This window comes from Artibeus jamaicensis, unplaced genomic scaffold, assembly GCF_021234435.1.
Source record: "Artibeus jamaicensis isolate MK-2021 breed Jamaican fruit bat unplaced genomic scaffold, CSHL_Jam_final contig_2857, whole genome shotgun sequence".
NCBI lineage: Eukaryota > Metazoa > Chordata > Mammalia > Chiroptera > Phyllostomidae > Artibeus > Artibeus jamaicensis.
The window spans coordinates 42,337-62,904 of record NW_026521638.1 but is presented as its reverse complement, the minus strand read 5'-3'; the positions used below and the strand labels follow the sequence as shown (position 1 = coordinate 62,904).

The window sequence follows — 20,568 nt, the reverse complement described above, 5'->3', positions numbered from 1 at the left end:
ATTTGTGGTTCTTTAGGCTGTGACCAAGCAAAATAGTCCTTCCTTCTAAACTACTGCTGCCCAGAGCTGCCAGGCTTCCAAAGCTTCAATGCTACCTGAAAAGTAAGCATAGCCAGAAAAAAGGTAGCAACTTGCCAGGGTTGGGGGCCTTGCTGGGTAGACCCTAACCTCATTTCCTGTTATCTTACCTGTTCTTCTTAATAGCACATATCACTATAAGATGTATCAAATATGATGTGTGTTTATGCCATTTATTTGTCACCCCCCTCATTAAAAATGTGAGTTGCACAAGTGCAGAGATTGTTCACCAGTTCCCCAGAAGAGTGTTTGAATCATAGAAACAATTCAATAAACATTTGTTGTCCAAGTAAATGAATAGATTATGTAGGGATCCTTTGCAGGACATCACACAAAATTTTCCAACATCAGAATGTATAAATGAACGGTTTGTACACCTCCAGGTTACTGCTTTCATGGCAAATTTTCCTAACCTAGAAAAAAGCAGGAAAGGAGAGGCACTGGTCAGCCTATCACTGCTCAGGTCAGTGACCAATTCTCATGAGCACCTCCATAGGCACCCTGCACATCAGGGTTTCTAAGGCTATAGACAAGTGGGTTCAGCATGGGGTTGACCGTGTTGAAAACCCCAACCCCTTTATCCTTGTCTGAAGACTCCTCTCTGAACCCAAAACGCATGTAGTTGAAGATACCAGTTCCATAGAAGAGACAAACCACAGTGAGGTGGGGAAGCCACAGTAGAAGGCTTTCCCTGCCCTCCACTGGGAGCGGATTCGTAAAAACAGCAGCTGCCACATGAGTAGAGGGACGAACCAGAGGGGCACCTGCCATTAGAATACTGACAAAGAGCAACAGCTCATTGAATTGGATGCTGGAGCAGGGACAGCTGGAAGAGCTGTGGGAGGTCACAAGTAGAAGTGATTGATGACATCTGGACCACGTGCTGAGGGTAGTAAGGGCAATAGTGTGGGGTCAGTGCATTGCTGATGCCACAGGCCCAGGACACAGCCACCAATGTCGAACTGACTGTCTGGCTCATGCGGGTGCTGTAGGTGAGGGGCCGGCAGATGGCCAGGGAATCGGTCATAGGCCATGGCTGTCAACAGGAAGCAGTCCATCCCAGCCAGAAGGTGGGAAGAAGAAGAGTTGAGAGAGGCAGGCATTATAGGAAATTATACGCCTATTGGGACAAGAGACGACCCAACATAGCAGGAACAGTGACAGTGATACACCCAACATCCAGCACTGACAAGTTCCCCAGGGAAAAAGTACATGGGGGTGTGGAGTTTGGGTTCCACCAAGATGGCAGCCAGGATGCTCAGGTTGCCCCCAACTGAAACTAGGTAGGCAAAGAGGAAGATCACAAAGACAAAAGGCCACAGCTCTGGTGTCTCCACCTAAGCCCAGTAGAATGAACTCAGTAACAGTAGTTCCATTTGCCCCCAATTCTGGCTCAGAGAACCTGTAAGAAAACATCCCAGTGTGGGAAGCCTCAGTTGACTCAGTGTATTTATGCAACATAAGGGTGTACAGCAGCTGTATTCAAAACTCCCCAATATGTTCCTAGCTCTCCAAATGATGATTTTTCCCTCACCCCCAGCCACATCACACTCAATGACCTCCATCACCCTAAAACTCTCAGTGAGGGACTGGCACTGCCCACAAGGCAGGGAGGCTGATGGCCCCATGGGGTTGTGGAGGGATAAACTTCCCAGTGACACACATCTCTTCTCCCTCTGCTCCACCTGTCAGTCCTACTCTGTCTTCTAACATTGTCTGCTAGCAAGAGGAAGCATAGGAGTAGTTCCCACCTGACTTTGCATCATCATGCCTTTGGCAAAACGTAAACATTTTTTCTTCCTGCTGGGAAGGGTGAGACCTAACAAGAACATCAAAGGGGCTATGTAGCTGTGTGGCCACAGCTAATGGGAAGTGAGTCCTTGGTAAAAATTTTGTTCTTGTCTCCCATCAGCTGAGATGCTCCAAACCACCAATACTTGTCCCTCCCATATTCTCCCTATTATAAGGGTCAGAACGTGGGGAAACCACATTAATCCCCATGACTGTGGATATTAGACACTTTACCCAAGTTCATTCCTCCAAGGTGAGGGACATACTTTCAAATACAAATGCGAAACCCCTTGGTCAATAAATTGCCAGTGTCTTGTTTTTAATTAAGCCTTTACACTGGACTTTGAATAACAGCTTAATAAAATGATGTTTTCTTTTATAGTACTGCTACCTGCTTTACAAGTTAAAATTGTAACATGCCCTACGTATGGGTGGCTTCCTGCTAGGGACAGTTCCTTTTCTGCATTGCAAAGTTACTTTTCTGCATAGCCTTGCACTTGTCCTTGACTCGGGCACAGTAGGTAGATTGACCAATAGCTCTAAGAAGAGGTTCTCATGTCAAGCAAGTGCATACATAGAAAGCCAGAATGACCAAGATTTTCATATCTTATAATAAACTCCTGGTCAAAATATATTACTGTACGCATTTCTTTATTGCCCATGGAATAAGCAGAGCTACATCTTCACTAAGAGTAACAGTATTTCCCTATAGGGAATACACTGGATTCAGAAGATGGGATCAGCTGGAGTCCAGTGACTCTAACCAAAGGGAACAGCGATGAGAGTCTGCGCTCAATGGATAAAAAGGTGGACCTGGTGATCTCTAAAAGGGCCTTAACATTCCAAGAGCACCTGCTTGCTGAGATGGTAGGAGGATCCTCCTCAGGCATGGTCAGCACTGGAAAGAGATAAATGCCTTGACAATTGACAAGTCAATTGGTAGACAAAAGCTCTTTACATATATTATCATATTAAAGAGCAATTAACTACTTTGTTTTCCCTTTAGGGTCCATTTGCACACAAGCATTAGATGCTGACCCCTGATATTTTACTCCTTTGTTCATGCTGTTTTTCTTTTCCAGCACAGGCCTCCTTCCAACTGCTGGAGGCCAATTGACTCAAATACTGGCTGCTGAATGACTTCTCTGTGGAAGTACTTCCATCTTAAAAGGATCTCTCTCTCGTTCTCTCTACCCTCCCTCTCTCATCCCTCACTTCTCTTCCTTCCCTCAGCTACAACTACACATTATTCCAGGAACTTATCACTATCTACCTTCTAACTAAGTTACTACTCTAAAAAGCATATCTCCTTCTTCTCTGTAAGACTGATTCAGTTGTCCCATAGCAGTACTTACCATGATACTTGACATATAGCAGGTAGTCAATATTTCTCAAACAAATAAATGATGGTTTAAGGGTCCTTAGGATATCAGAGAAGGAAAGCTCTATCTAGTATGAACTGGAGTAGTCATGGAAGATTTGTGAACATAGTGAATTAGAGCTAGACTTTTATGAGTCACTATGACTTAGTAGAGGGATAAGGGCAAGTGCCAGGTGCAAAGGCTGCTGCACAAGGACTACAGTTCTCCTGGTTTTGATGGAATAGGAAAAGCATGTAACAATCCACACACTGGCATATTTCTTTCCATGTAAAGCATGCAGAGAATAAGGTCCTTGGGAGGTGTATACCCTCCAGACAATTGAGTTATACCCAGGGACAGAAGAGCAGCAAACAGCTGAAGCCAGTCCTAGCATGGCCAGAAGCACAGCTTGCTTGAAATCAATGGGATTCTGGGGGTGACCTCTGATCAACCAGAGACATCCAGAGTGTAGAAAGGATCACCATGAAAGGACCTGTCATCAGGAGCCCTTTTTAATCACCATTCTCAGGGCTTTGTAATGAGCCCAGGTTCTCCTTGTGGAGCTAGGGCAGCTCCCTGCTCTGGGGCGGCTCCCCAAGTCCTCCCTGCTTCCAGGGATAAAAAAGGCTCAGGAAGGTCTGTAACCACAGTGCTGGCTCCAGGCTGCATGATTAAGTTGGTGTCAGGAACTGGCAGTGAACTAGGCTCAGGGAAATCCCTTTGCACTCTCTCCTAAGAGTACCAGAGGGCAGGCTGCCTTCATCTGGTAAAGGGGGCATGGCCACAGGGTCAGAGAGGATGCAAACCTCTGTTATCACTCCACATGTTTTTCCCAAAGGCTTCCCTTTACAGGGGCATCAGCTGCACCCTGTGTGGGGGTGGGTGTGAGCTGATGGCACCAGGAAGGCAGTGGATGGGCACCTGAGAATACTCACCCTGGCATGGGCAGAGAAGCCAGGGAGTTCTCTTCAGGAAAGAAGATGAAGAGCTATGCAAACTCAGTTATCTACTCAGAAAGAAAGCAGCTGTGTAGAGGGAAATGAGGAAAAACAAGTTGATTTCCTCTTCAGCCTAGGGCCCCAGTCACTAGGTGTTGTCCCTTGCAGTTGTCTGAGAAATGATCCCTCCCAGGAAAAAAAGTAACAGGTAGAAGCCATCCAAGATGTTTTTTAAACAAGGCCAGCCCTTCATGAATATAACAATGTCTTACATCTGCTGGTATTTGGGTGTCCCTCTTTAAAAAGGCCTTGCCTCTCCCCAGGCTTTATGACAGGTAGTTCTGGTAGATGATGTAAGTTTCCCTTGAATCATGGGTTGCTGAGGCCTATAGGACTTGTCCTCATCCCCAGGGTCCCCCAGAAGCCAGAAGGGGAAATTGAGACCAGAGACAGGTTCCCTAAGGGGAGGGGTTTGCTTTGGCATAGGCCAGCCCAATGCAGGGCCTTCCCACAGGAACAGGCTAGTTTTCAGACTTGCCTTAACCTGAGAATGAGGTGGGGTGGGGGAAAGGCCAGGAGAGAGACAAGAGGGAGAAGCCTTCCTCAAGCCCAGGTCCCCATGAGTTTTCAGGAACCTGATTCATCCCCTTCAGGGCCTTGTTAGTGGGGGTGGCCTGGGACTGTGTCTCCTGGGCTCCTTTGATGATGCCTGAATAGGTGTGGAGCTAGAAGTCTACCTGGGGCTGCCTACCAATATGATTGTCTAGGCCAGGCCCTTCAAGATGGAGAGGTCTTGTGAAGGTCACAGATTCACAAACAGAAGATGAGGGAAGATGAAGGAGTGTGTTCCTCCAAGTCCTGCACCCACCAGTAATTCCACATCCCCCATTCCCCCAGAGAGAGTGCCCTCTCCTCTCCCACCAGAGAAGCCTAATTCAGCCATAAATGCACTGTAGATAGACTTGCTTCTCTGATTATGAGTTGTTTGAATTTGTAGGAGGTGCTGCATCCTTCTGGGCCTCAGTTTCCTCATCTGTGAAATGAGCATATCTTCTATCATAGAACATTGCTGTGAAGATTATTAATGAACTAAAATTCATTAAGATATTAATAGAAGTTCAACAAGATATCAACATACCAACTAGTAACATTTATGAGTGCTTGTTACAGACACAGGAATGTGCTAAGAACCTTGCAGCTCAGAGTTCCTATCCATCCTCACAACAACTGTATGGGAAGCAGATTACAGCAGACAGAGCTGGTGTTTCAATTCATATCTATCTCCATCATTCTTCTGATTTCAGCTGTGGCTGTGTTGGAAATCTCCCTGCATGTTTCTGCTCCTTGCGAGCTGACAGTGTCACCATTTTCCTGAGATCCTCTGATACCATGAACAATGGGGTTTGGAGGGTTTCACTTGGTCTGAGCACATGTGGAGTTCTGATGGCAGAGGACGCCTTGAAAATGGGAGACAGGAGCCAATGGATAAACACCCCACTGCCTCTTCTTCAAACAGTTCTGGGAGGCATTCTGTATGCTCTTGCACAATCCAGTCCCTGAAGTCCATAGCAGGCACCTCAGGAATGACCCCTCAGTGAGGAATATTCCTTCCTTCTTTGTCTTGCTCTGTCCATAACCTCAGTCTTGCTCCCTGGAACCACCTTTCAAATGAATAAACTTCCTCTTGCCCCCTGAAATGACTTCCCATTTAAACTACACTTGCATCTTGTCTTGGGTTGTGCTTGGTGGGAGGGAACCCAGTTATGACACTTGGTGCTTGGATAGCCCTAGGAAGCATGTTTTCCAGGTGAAAATGTGGAACTGGACCATTCACCACTGCTTGGGTAAGCGGGTTGGTGGTAACCCCTAGCATAATTACTGAGCTCACTTCTGGTAGACTGTGATGAGATACAGATGCAAGACAAAACACAATAACACAGTTATGTGTTAACACCAGCACATTAATATTATGTGAACCATGATAATTATAAGAATAATGGAGTTTTAAGAATAAAGGGTAGCCTTGTTAGCTTACTCAGAAGTTTTGAAGAAATAGAATGATGGGCCCGGGTCAGCCAACTACCAATTCAGAAGTATGTTGTAAAGCTAGGATACCTTTGTGGCAACATTTAATGAGACATTAATCTTCTGCTGCCACAAAGCAGACAGTGCTAGAAATCAGACCTTGGAGCTAATTGTAAGGGGGTAGACCCACAAGGCATTATAAATGTATGTGTAGCTTCATTACATCTCCTAAACTAAATCCAGAGCCCTGATAGAGAAGGAGTGAGACCTCAAGTCCTGGACAGGGATGTTTGACAAGTCGAGCACTAGAATTTTGAGACTTATAAACTCTCCTGAACTTCACTGGCAAAAGCATCCCTGTTCCCATGCTAGGGAAGGTCAACCTCCTTTGCCTGAAGACCATGCAAAGATCTTAAATGAAGCAGATGCCTTACAAGGTGATTCTTGTCCTCCTCAAAAACTTCTCCCATTTCCCCCCAGTGCCTTCAGAAAATTTGGGGGTAGCTATAAGTATATTCTGAGAAAGAAAATCTCATCTATAATCCAAGAGGAAATAATTTACTCACTGAAAAGAATTCCCATACCTGACTGAGGTAGGCTAAATATCGGCCCTCAAATATATCCAGGCCCTAACTCCTGAAATCTACTTTATATGGTAAAAAAGAGTTGGCACATTGTTAGGGGTCTTTAGCTGGGGAGCATATCCTAGATTATCCAATGGAGCCTAAAAAGTAATTCAAGAGTCCTTACAAAAGAGAGGTAGAGAGATGTTACAGAAGAGAAAAAAGGCAATATGGTGATGGTAGTGGAGTGGACTGATGTGGCCACAAGCCAAGGAAAGCCAGCAGCCACTATAAGCTGGAGGAAACAATGAATGGATTCTCCCTGGAGCCTCCAGAAAAAACTTTTCCAGCTGACACCTTGAAGTTATCTCTGTAGGACTTATTGTGGATAGGCCTCCAGAACCATGAGAGAATAAATTTCTGTTGTTTTAAGTCACCAAGTTTATGGTATTATGGTTTATGGTAATGTATTAGCCAGTAGAGCAATAATCTACTGGCTAATACATCCTGGGAAGAACTGGAAGTTCTCCTCTTTATAAGGGAGCAAGATGGGAATGGATCATGAGGACTGGAAGGAGCAGGTAGAACATTAATGTTAAATTGGGAGAGTTCATTGACATGGTAGCACTTTGCAGAATTCAGGATTTAATATTTTGGCCAGGGTGCCTAGAGGTTGTCCCAGTACACTGCTGAGATGTCCCTTTGAAACTGGATATTGGTTATAGGGTCTCTGCAAGAACCACAGTCAGACCAACCAAGTTTGGCAGGCCTACCTATGAGAGTATGCCTTCCTCCAGGTCAGTGGGTGGGCAGAAGTGCTCCTAGCCTGTGGTTCAAGGGCAGGAGCTTGGTTATGGGGAAACTTCAAGGTCTACAGTAAGGTCAGTGGGCCTACCTCTGAAGGCACAGAAGAGTGCGTCTTCTGATATGTCCCTGGACAAGTAGGAGTGTTTCTGGTCCATCACTAAAGCTGTTAGAGCCATATTACAGGGCTCTTGCAATGCCTGCAGTTGTGCTGAGGTTGGAGGGCCTATCTCAGGTGCATTAATGAGTGTGGCTTCTGCCCTGTTCTTGGTTGGGCAGGTCTGGTAGCTAAGAGGAGCTGGAGCTGAATCACAGGCTGCTACAGCATCCAAGCCAGGACCAAGGATGGTAGAGTGGTTCACAGGGCTGTGGCTGAGTCTAGAGGGGTCCAGGCCTTTGTGCAGGTCTGGCCAAGACTACTGTCAGCCAGTTAGCCACCTTGACACCAGTAGCCTTCTCAACACAGCCCTCCTTGGTCTTGGGCTGCTCTAGGATCTCACAATCTCCTAGCTTGATCCTGAAGCTCCCACAAGTCAGTTTGGTCTCAGTATGGCTGCCAGGTACTGTGGCTAGGGGAAATATGAGTGGAAACCTCCTTTTGTGTCATCTTATTGGCTATTACAATGTACATAATATCACACCCACATACTATATATATGTAATGTGTTATACACACACACACACACACACATATATATATATATATATATATATATATATATATATATATATATATATATATATAAGTTTTGGGTGATGTTTATCAACTGGGGAGAAGTTAGAACATGCACAAAAATAAATATTAATGTATTAAATATTTCATGTAAAAAGAAATTTTAAAATACTAGAAAAAAATCACTGACAAATACTTAACAGCATTTTCATGGAAAAGTCACTTTTTCTAAGCATGATACAAAACAAGATAAATTTCACAAAAATGTCAAACTTAAATTGCGAAAGAGTCATCCTAAACAAAGTTAAAGACAACTGGGAAATTGAGAAATATATGTGGAACATATACAACAAAGAGATACTGTCCCAAAACATGAAGTGTTTCTACCAATCATTAAGATAGATACACTACATCAAAGGCCCAAAATATTTCAATAAGCAATTTTGAAAGAATAAATATAGGTAATAAACAGATGTAGAACACCTACAAATAATTCAAATTTAAAAACAGTGCAGTCATGAACCAAATTTCAAAGTTTTATTTATAACACACAGTGAAGTCAACAAATAAGGTCGCAAAACATTTTGAATCTGCCCTTACATTTGCCCTGGAAATTTCTCAAACTCCCAATCAAGACATGATGAAGTAGAGCACAATTTTTGGCAATTAGAAAGGCAGAATATTTGCAGGTTTTTAACTTCATTTCCTTAAAGTGGATTCTCCACCACACATAAACACATAATTACTTTTATGACTTTAGTGAAAATAGTTTCAGAAGCATGGGAAGATATGTAAATAAGAACATTATCCTAGTATTATTAGCAATTACAAAAAAGAAAATGAAAAAGGAATAACTCAAATCTCATCAATATAGGTTTAGTTAAAAAGATATAGTTTATACATGAAATAAAGTAGCATGCAACCTTTAGAATAGATGAGTTAGATTTGCTGCTTGACATGTAAGAATTGTACCTTGTAATGTGAACAAGGACGAAACCATTTACAAAAAAGTGTGGTGTTTTGATAATATGTGTGTGTGCGTGTGTGTGTCAGCATGTGTGGGTTCACTTGTCTAAAAGGCTAAACACCAACTATTACCAATAACTGCCTTTAAATAAGAGGATTATGGTCAACACAGTATAAAGGGCATTGGTTGCATTCTCTATTGCTTGAACTTCCACGTCGGGATATATGACATGTAGAGTGAAATTTTTAAATAGCAAACATTTCCAATTCAGAATAAAAAAAGCAGAGACAAATTCTGAAGGAAAGTGAAGAAACTACAAATTGTTAGGAAACCCTGTGATCCCAGAGGGTGGACAGGATGCTGGGAATCCATGTCCTTGGTCATCCTTTGTGATGCTGAGCCCATGAATGGATTGTATCCAGTGGTGATGTTGCCCTAATCCTCCCTTGAGGCTTTAGATCAGTGTTCACATGGCCAAAATACCCAAGGAACAGGGACTTTTGCAAGGAAACAAAAAGCTCTGTTCTGCCACAGGGTTAAATGCTGGAGGGTAGTAGTGATGGTGGCAGATGTGGTCCCTCTTCAGGGTAAACAGAGTGACACAGTTTTTCTGTTCAATCAGACAAGTAGAATCGGAGATTAGAGGTGGAAAAAACCGTGATGATTCCCTGTGGCTCTGTCAAGTACAGCCCAGAGAAAGTAAAGAACTTACTCAAGGTCAAGAGCATTGTGAAGGATAGGAAGTGATAAGTGATCCATGTTGCTGATATCCATGTTGCTGATCTTCCTCTACAGTTTTTTTGACCCTTGGAGGAAGCTGGCTTTTTGTATCCTTGACAATTGGTGACTCAAACAAGATGAGGAAAGAGCCATCTTTCCCCTTGGCTTTTCACAGTATTGGCATGCCTGACCCAAAAGGCAAGGAGTAACCTGTAAGTTGAGGAGTTAGTCACTAACCTTGATGAGATGTTACAGAAGCAAATGGAGGAAATATCAGCACTCTTTTCTCCTGTTTTCCCCTCTGATAAACCTTCACCCTAACATTCTAGGAACATCTTCTCTTCAGAGAAACAGAAAATTAGTTCCCTATACTACACTTTCAAAAAAATGGTCACCTAAAGACATGCTTTCATTGACTTTAGGAAGAAGGAGAGAGAAGGGAAGTGGCATCAATGTGAGGGCAAATCATTGATGGCTTGCCTTCCATATGTGCCCTACCAGGTATAGAACCCTCAACCCATATATGTGCCCTGACATGAATCAAACCTGCAACACTTTTGCCATATGGGACAATGCTCCAAATAACTGAGCCACCTGACCAGGGCCTTATGCTACATTTTTAGCACTTTTATCATAATTTAAAATATTATTTTACTCTTGATAGAGTGGATGGACTACAATGATGGCATCAGGGCTGCCAGAACTGGATGTTTTTGGAAAATGCAGAATAGGAAGCTCACATCTCCTGTCCTTGACCTACTAATTGTATTACTCCACTCCCTTCCTCTTATCAGATCTCTCCATTGTTCCTCATCTCCCACTCTATCTCTACCCTATTTGACCCCTCCAATACCTCTACACTTTTGCTTGCAACTCTATCCTGTTTATCCCTATTTCTCATTTTTCATTTTTATTTTTCCTCAAATTCCCTGTTTGAATCTTGTTTTCTTTCCCTCTATCATGTCCTTTCTTTTTGCCTCCATTTTTCCATCTTTTCACTCTTTTATCCCCATAAAATATCACAGAGAAGCCATGCCACAGAAATAGACAAAGGAATTATGAAGGAAATGAATTGTGAAACATCAGTGGCCCAGTAGGGATGCCAAGGATAGACACTTAGTCCTAATAGGGAGGCTAGAGGGGAAATTCAACTAAATGATTACTGAAGGAAAGGCTGGTAAGCAGCACACGAGGTAAGATAGTGTTCTAGGTTAGAGACGTACTTTCCCACTGAAAACAGAAACTAGGTGAGACATCACCAAATACAACAGACTTGTATTTACAGATATGGCTTGTCTTGGCTAACAGGTTAGGAGACTAAGAGTAAGAATTTAGATGGGAAATTCATATGGAATATTCTGGAGAAGAGTTAGTGTTGAAATAATATTCAGATTATAAATGCTTAGCTTTTCAAAGATTTGAAACATATGAGGCAGGAAAAATGGGAAAATCCATCATGGTATTATAAGAGGTATCATATGCATTGACAGAGTTTTAAAGTTTTGTGCACAGCAATCATGCTCTCAGGAGTTACCAGAGAACACAAGACAGCACAGCTCCCCATCTGTCTCCTCTGTCTGCCAGGGCATCTCTGTGTGATAGGAAAGAGTCGAGGTGCTCTTTTAGTCTTGCAGCAGCCTGATGAGAGAGAGAAAATAATCCTGACCTCTAGACCTAAGTTTTATAAACAGACCAACCATACCTGGGCCTGAGAGAATCACATGACCCCCTGGCGGGGAAATCTGCAGGGATATTTTTGGAAACCCAAAATCTAACCAACCAAAAACCCATTCCCTGGGGATATGAACCTGTAAGCATTCCTAGGTTTCACTTCTACCCAGCATAGGAAGCAGTCAGTAACTGAAGTTGTAATTTGTGAACTGACCTGACCTAGCACTAATTTACATACCCATTGCCTATAACTAGGCAGGGCTTCTTTGAAAAACAATAACTATTATCACCTCCAAAAGATGATCATGCTCAGAGAGATAGAAGCAGTCCTGGATCATTTGTTCTAGCTATTGGCTCCAGAGGATTTCTCCTTTATTCCAAAAAGAAAAGGAGGAAGGGACACTGCACAGCTTATCAAGTCAGTGACCACCTCCCTGTGATCACCCGCCAGAGGGCACTCTGCACATGAGGGTTCCGGAGGCTGTAAATGACTGGGTTCAGCATGGGGTTGATGATAGTGTTAAAAATTCCAACAGCTTTATCCTTATCTGAAAGCTTGGCTGAACCTAGTCGCATGTAGTTAAAGATACCTGAGCCATAGAATAGAGCAACCACAGTGAGATGAGAACCACATGTAGAGAAGGTTTTCTTCCTGCCCTCCACTGAGCGGATTCGTAAAACTGCAGCTGCCACATGGGCATAGGAGGTGACAATGAGAGCCATGGGTGTACCTGCCATTAAGAAACCAACAGCAAAGAGCAACTGCTCATTGAGTTGGGTGCTGGAACAGGACAGCTGGAAGAGCTGTGGGAGGTCACAGTAGAAATGATTGATGACATTGGGACCACAGAAGTTGAGCGTGGATATGGCCACAGTGTGGGTCAATGCATTGGTAAAGGCACAGGCCCAGGACACAGCCACCAAAATGCTCTGAACCATCTGACTCATGCGGGTGCTGTAGGTGAGGGGCCGGCAGATGGCCAGGAATCGGTCATAAGCCATGGCTGTCAACAGGAAGCAGTCCACACCAACCAGGAGATGAAAGAAGAAAAGCTGTGTGAGGCAAGCTCCATAAGAAACAGCATGCTTGTGGGTCAACAGACGAACCAACATTGAGGGAACAGTGACAGTGATACATCCAATGTCCACAACTGACAGGTTCCCCAAGAAGAAGTACATGGGGGTGTGGAGTTTGGGCTCCACCAAGATGGCAGACAGGATGCTCATGTTGCCCCCAACTGTTACCAGGTAAGCAAAGAGGAAGAGCACAAAGACAAAAGGCCACAGCTCTGGTGTCTCCACCAAGCCCAGCAGGATGAACTCAGTAATAGCTGTTCCATTGGCCCCAGGTTCTGGCTGCATTAGTTCCTGCAAGGAAACATCCAAAGAGATAAAGAAGCAATTCTCTCTATTTATTTATTCAAAAATAAGAAAATACACTCCTCTCTATGGCCTAAGCCCTTTCCTAAGTTTCCCCTTTCCACATAAGGACTTTCCTGCTCCCAAGGAGACACCACAACTATTAACTCTCTCACCACATTTTCTTCAACAGCTTTTAGCTCATTCTCTGTTGTATAGACAGGTGACATCAGCCCCTTCCTATCTTAGCTGAAAGGATCTATTTGTATATATTATGAAGGGCAAAATCCTTGGGAAAAAAAAACAATAAGTAGGAAGTATATTTCTGATTTAAACAAGCAGAGTAATTCTGGAGCTTTCTCTTCTCAGACTCATCTCTTCCCAAAATAAACAAAGCAAGAATAAAGATACAGGCTTTATCTTCCAAGAAACTAGTAAATCTCCAAAACTCTAACACACAAATGAGATGAAAGGACTTCAAGAATAATGGAGATCGAATAGGAGAGTGGTAGAAAGAAAAAATTCATGACTGTAGAAAAAGCCAGATGAGTACAATTTTCTATAGAAAAAGGCACTCATTAGGGAATAAAACCAAAAGCCATTCTTTGCAATAATGGGAGCAGGGTGTATAGTATTCATCCTACCACCTGTTATCCTGAATGGGATTCATGAAGCAGGGGAAAACTAAATAAAGAGTCTCACAGGTAAGCTGTATTTGCTGGCTGCAGAGCAAACATAAAGCTGGGGTGAGGGATAAAGAAAATACACCATTAACAGTTCTAGTTACATTGAATACAGACAGGGAAACAGTAAAATGACTCACCCTCAATTTTGAACCATGAGAATGCCAAAAAAATAATTGTTACGCAAATGAATGCTCCAAATTCTGCTCTTGATTCTACAGTAAGAAGAGCAGGATTCCAAGGAGAAATAGGCAGAAACAAGATAACAGCTAGTGGATTTTAGTGACTTTCATAACAGGCTTAATTTGACAGAAAACTAAGGCTAAACAAGGCCTCTATATAATTAACTATTCAAAAGGTAGAAGTGATAAATACATCTTTCCCAAGCACCCATGAAGCAGTGACTCCCCCTCCAAACAGCACATATAAACCAGGAATTCAGCAAATTTTAAGAGAATAAATAATATAGACAATAGAATTTCATCACAATCCAATTGAAGAAAAATGTTTTTTACAAATACATTCCAATATTTTTTTTAATTCTTAAGAAAAAGTTGGACAAAAGAGGAAACCAAAACAAAAAACTAAATAATATCTGGGGGAGAAGAAAATGACAATAACAAAATCAATACACACTAGACCACAAGGATTATCACTAAATCAATGTTCAAAAGAACATTAATTTGCCTTAAATAAATATATTAAAGAACAAGAAGAAAGAAAATTGATTAAATAATCAAATTAAGAAATTAGAAAAAGAACTATAAGAAAGGGTTAGAGGTTAGTAAAAGAGTGCAAACTTTTAGTTAAAAAAAAGAATAAGGTTTAAGGATCCAATGTATAACATGGAGACTATTGTTAATAATCTTGTATTGCATCATTGAAATTTGCTAAGAGATCTTCAGTGTTCTCACCAATAAAGGCAACAAGCTGAGGTGATGAAGGTGTTAAATAACTCCACTACAGGACTCCTTTCACAATGTAAACATATGCAATCATCAGGTTGTACACATCAAACATTAGTTTTATTTGTCAGTTATACCTCAAAAAGCTGAGAAAAAGTAAAAATAAAACAATATTTCATAAGTTTTCAAAAATTGGCAAGTTCAGAAATAGACCAAAGATGATATAAGAATTTAGTACATGATATAAATGTCATCTTAAATAAATGGGAAAATGTGCTGTTTAATAAATGCCATGAATGGGGTAATAACATAGCTATCTGGAAAAAACATAAGTTGTATACATAGCTCATACATTTTGCAAAAATAACTTTTAAGTGAATCAAACATTTAAATGCAAAATTAAAATTATTGGGGGAAAATGGAGAATTTTAATAGTGTAAGGATGACTAAAATATAGAAAAAAACTAAAAAATAATCCAAATGGATTAATCTGTTAAAATTTTAATATTCCAACAAATTGGCAAAGCTAGAACTACATTTCCCAAATTTTGTTTTCTGTATGGTTCCCAGTTAGGGTTGGCCACAAGGGGAATTTGCATGGTAGTTGCAAGGTAGAATTGAAAAAGAAAAAGGGTAATTTAGCAATATTTTTCAAAATTACAAATATGTTTTTTCTTCTACCCAGCAATTCCATTCTGAGAATTTATCCAACAGATATATGGTCACATGTAAAAAGTGACATACCATCTTTTTAGGACTATAGGACATACCAGACCATAAGACTCACCTAGGTTTTAGAGGAGAAAAATAGGAAAAAAAATTTGAAGCAAAAAAATGTGGTAAAATATTTAATAACCTGTGACCCCACTCCACCACCGCCCCGCCCACAGTCAGCCAGGCAAGCTACATTCAGACTATAAGACGCAACCCCCTTTTCCTCCCCAATTGGGGGGTGCATCTTATAGTTCAAAATACGGTATGTGTGAGGCTATTTGTTACAGCATTGTTTGTAATGGCAAATATTTGAAAATAACTGTTCATTATTAGAGAACTGACTAAACTCATCATGGTATATCCTTACAAAAGAATACAGTGTAGAAAACAGCTCTATCTGTGTTCATTTGAAAGACATCAAACCCATATTATTAAATGTAAAATACAACTTGTAGAGTGAATATAGTACATTTTGGTTTGCATTGAAAAAGAGAATACACACACATGCACACTGATACTATATGACATAATATATTCATATTAACACACACACATACATACATACTCTCACACACACAGAAACATGGCCTGAAGGAAATACCAAAGCTTATCAGTAATTTTAGTGACATATGGGTGATTTTTATTATCTTCTTTCTACTCTTCTCTACTTTCTGATTTGTCTATAATGACTAGATTTTAATAATATTTTAAATAATTTAACAGTATTTTTATGAAGTATCACATCCTGAGCATGATCGTGACATGCCTACTATGTCCCACATCACAATAAACTAACTGAACAAAAGAGAAATCAGAAACCCATCCCCTATGATTTCCACTGTGCAGGCCACCCCAACCTTGTCCATACTAACAGAATTTCCTGGGAGCATTCCCAGACAATAATCATAGCTAATAGTTACTGGTCTGGGCTAGGCACCGTATACAGTTCTAAGTGCTTTACATGTATTAATTCATTTATTCCTCACAACTTCCCTATTAGATGAATACTATTTTTAATCCCTGTTTTACAGAAAGAACATGTCAAATAAAGCAAGAAGTGGGGGCAGGATTTTAACCCATGTAGACCAGAGTCCTTGTTCTTAACCTTTACACATACCATTGCTCTAAGAAACCCAAGATTTCTCAAGGATCATAAAGCCTTGTCCTCCTCCTGCAATTCTCTCAAAATCTGTTTCTGACTCATTCTTGTGACTCAGAGACCCACTCCCTCAATCAATAGCTGTGCTCTTGTAGATCTCAAAGTCGTGCCTTGCAGGCTGTGGTAGCCGAATTTCAATTGAGTGCCTTGGATGGATTATGGTCCCAGTCAGCAACTGCCCCTTACCCTAATTTCCCTTTTTATTTTAACCTACATCATCAGATTGCAAACTTCGTGACTTCCTATATCCCCACCTTTACTTATGCTATTGCCTCTATATAGAATATCTTTCTTCCACCATCACATGGTCAAAGTCTTCAAGACTCAGTTCAAATGCTCCCTCCTCCAGAAATACCTCCCTGACCTGTGCCCATTTTAAAGAGACAGTTATATATTCAACATTTCCACTGCGCTTTGTCTTGTACATGGCACTCACCACTGCACCTTCTGGCACAATCATTTAGTGACCCAGTGTAGTCCCTCCAGTCCAGTTTAAAGAGAAGACTCATGTCTGATTCAACTTTAGGAACTATATGCATTAAATTCATTTTAGTTACATATCATTCCATAAATAAATAAATATTTTCTGGCAAAGAAGGCATCATTGTGGCCTATAGTAGTAACGAAAGGGTTTCTGGGAGAATGGGATTTGTGCTAGACTTTGAAGAATTGATATACTTTGGAAGAGGTGAAGAGTCATATGAAAGGCACCAGGTTAGTGCTGTAGAGATGACTCCTCCTTTATTTGTCTAGCTGGGACATGCAGTTGTAACAATCCACACACTGACACAGCTTTTCATATAAATTTCTCATATATTTTCTGTAATCAGAGAAATATTCCTTAAAAATGATAAGTCATGAGCTGCTGGCTAGTCTTCAATCAAATAAAAAATAAATCTTATAGAAAAACTTCTAAATTCTGAGTTGTCCGTTGGACTCTCCATCCAGGACATCCATGCTGATGAAATCACAAGAGTAATCATTGATGAGGAGTCCCTTCTAGATCACTCCTACTCTTGAGGTCCTTTCCCTGAAATTCTGTTATTCAGGCTTTCTATTATGCAGTAACCACTTCCTGCTCTGAAGTTGCAGTGGGTCCTTCTTACACTGGAGGGTTGGTCTTAGGGACCTGGTCAGACTGCCCAGTAAGGAGTAGGTTGTGAGCAGGGACATTGAACACTGAGTCTTATCCCACTGGCCTCTAACAGAATATTAAAAAAGAGAAAGAAAAGAAAACAACAAGCTTTCATCTAAAAGAGAGGGAATTGTAAAGATACCTGGAGGAAGAACCCCAGTCTCTGGGTTATAGTCCCAGCTGTTCCACTCACCTGATAAGGCATCCTGAGCAAGTCTCTTATTTTTGCTAGTGAGAGTTTGGTTGCTGCATCTGCAAAATCAGGTTTTACTAATTGGTAACAACTCAAGTCCCTTCCCTTTTGCATGGGAGCAGAGGGAGGGCCATGAAAAAACTCATCAACTCAACTTGTATCAGCACAAAGGCCAGTGAGGTTTTATGGAAAGGGATGTAAAGGTGGTGACAATCTGCCCAAGCTCACTCAATTACTCTGGGGGCAAGTAAGGAGCTATATGTATGGAAATGAGATAAAGAGGAGCAGAGACCATCTCTGACATGGCACTTCACCACAGTGTTATCCTTGTGGGAGCTCACAATGAGCCCAAGATGGGGAAGAAGAACATAGGAGAGCTAAGGACAGGTCAGTAACCCAAGCCCTAATAAATACTATAGCAGTAAAGCATTGGGGTCTCATACCTCTGTAGTGATTTAGAAAATGTCCAAACATCATCTGCACCCCACATGTTAATCTGTGGGGATAATGAGGGCAGTTACTATAATAAGTCCATTAAACATGGGAGCTGTTTGCCTTCCCAAAGTCACCCAGGGAGCTAGAGGTGGAGCCAGGACTGAATCTGGGTCCCCTGATGGAAGGTTTTGCTCTCCCAGATGTCTAGTCCAGGTGTGACCTGTGGGAGGAGACAAGCTGACTCCTAAACCTAGGGATAAGGAAGAAACCCAAGAAAGGACCCAAACGCTGGAGAAACTTTTCTAAATATCAAATTCTTAATGAATCCTCGGGAATAAAGTACATTCTCACCTGAGGCCTTGTTAGTGAAGGCCACAGAGACTGCATCTGGGGAGTCTCATAATAATCCAAAGAAGTGGCAGAAACAATGTGCTGTGCCACAGGGCCCGGGGACCCCAGAGAAGTGGCACCCCACCACAAGGTTCTGGGCCAGGACCTTAGAAGATGACAGTCTGATGGTGGAGATAAGGAAAGTGGAGAGGTTGTTGTAGTGCAGCCCTAGGACTCTCATGTCCTCCTCAATTAAGTACTCCCATCACCCATGTGATAGCCTATCCTATCCAGGAAGACTGTGGGTCTTTGTAGATGAATAGACCTGCTCTCCCAGGTATTAGCAGCTACTACACCCCTTTGGACCCCAGTTTTCTTACCTGTAGAATGAGAGTAATATAGGGATATTACTTCAGGTTGCTGGGAGGACTAAATGAAATAATACACAGAGCTCCTAGTAGGGGGCCACCAATGTGTTTACTAATATAATAACAGGTAACATTTATCATGTGATTGTTATGTATGTATGTTACACTATACCATGAGCTTTATACACATTAAATCCCAAGCAACCCTGTCAACAATTCCATTTACCAATATATAAATTGGGGTTCAGAGTGATTCAGTAATTTGCCAAGGCCACCGAGTTAGAACTTTGAGGAATTGGGGTCCAAATGTATTTGTCTGATTATAGGGTATATAATCTCAACAATTATGCTATATGACTTATTCTCCCACCCCTTCCAATTAAGCTTTCTCTCCCAAACAATGTGCTTTTTGCTTCTTTTGTTTGTAATAAATATTGTTTCAAATATACCATAGACTATGCTCTAGGGATGGGCTGAGAGCATTCAATGCTGTGATAGCAGCCTCAGGTCTAACCCAATAGGTCAGTCTGTAGAACTGAGGTCGACTGCCAGCTGCTACCTCCAGTGTAACTCTCTAGGTCTCCCATTACATCTGCTACTTATTCGCCCTGCACAGAATTTTTGACTTGGTGGTCTCACTGGGAGGTGTGCCTCCATTGTTAGGCTGGTACTGTGGGCTTAGGGATGTGATATATGAATGTTAAGACTTTTCATTGTTCAGTAACATTTCCTAAACATAAAACTGTAAAAATACTATACATAAAAATTATAATAGTAGAAGCTTAAACATCAATAAAAATTCACAAAGACATTAAATATATGTTTAAAATAATTCTTGTGTAAAAGAGGAGAACTACTACTGCAGTATTATGTTAATGCGAGAACAAGCCTGCCTATTCATTTTCAGCCTAGGTACACATTATCTTGGTGATCAGAAATCTTTAAGCCTTAAACCAGTTTAACATTGTGGTGGATGAGTAGTGCCACTGTTATGGAATGAATTTGTATGTCTTTCCCCATCCCCCCTCAAAGTTCAAATGTTGATATCCTAAACCCTAATGTGATGGTGTTACAAAGTGGGGTGTTGGGCAGGTGATTAGCTCATGAGGGTGGAGACCTCATGAATGGGATTAGTGCCCTTTAAAAGTGACCCCAGAGAGCTTCCTCACCCCTTCTGTCATGTGAAGGGGTGACATGACCTAGGACATGGGCCCTCATGGGTCACTGAATCTGCTGGCACCTTGGTCTTGGACTTTTCAACCTCCAAAACTGTGAGAAATAAATTTCTCTTATTTATAAGCCATTTGGTCAATGATATCCCAGCAATCTAAACAGACTAAGACAGCCAGCCACCATGCACTATTGGAAGCAGAAACAAATCATCTTTGAAGAAATTAATAAACTCTGAAAAAAGATACCTTCATCTGAGGTATTAAATTATCCATACAAATATCTTCACTGGAACTGAGTCTGACTAGCACACAGAGAAAGCCAGATGTATTCATTTTCTAGAGCTGCCATAACAAAGTACTACAGACTGGGCAGCTTAAAACAATGGAAATTTGTTGTCCACAGTTTGAAAGGCTACAAGTTTAAAATCAAGATATTACAAGAGCTAGACTCCCTTTGAAACCTGTGGGGGAACCTGTCCTACCCTCTTACTAGTTTCTGATGGTTTACCAGCAGTCTTTGGAAC

At 41.6% G+C, this 20,568-nt stretch overlaps 1 protein-coding gene and 1 pseudogene across 1 annotated transcript; both read right to left on the bottom strand.

The window, feature by feature from the left end:
• Window positions 1-537: 537 nt before the first annotated feature.
• Window positions 538-1,494, bottom strand: LOC128627000 (olfactory receptor 3A2-like; annotated as a pseudogene).
• A 10,511-nt stretch (window positions 1,495-12,005) lies between these two features.
• LOC119048685 (olfactory receptor 3A1) lies at window positions 12,006-17,751 on the bottom strand. Its single transcript, XM_037144368.2, has 2 exons — window positions 17,740-17,751; window positions 12,006-12,959 (listed from the first exon to the last, which is right to left on the bottom strand). Exons 1-2 carry the CDS (start codon window positions 17,749-17,751, stop codon window positions 12,006-12,008), a joined length of 966 nt encoding a protein of 321 aa, XP_037000263.2.
• Window positions 17,752-20,568: the final 2,817 nt, after the last annotated feature.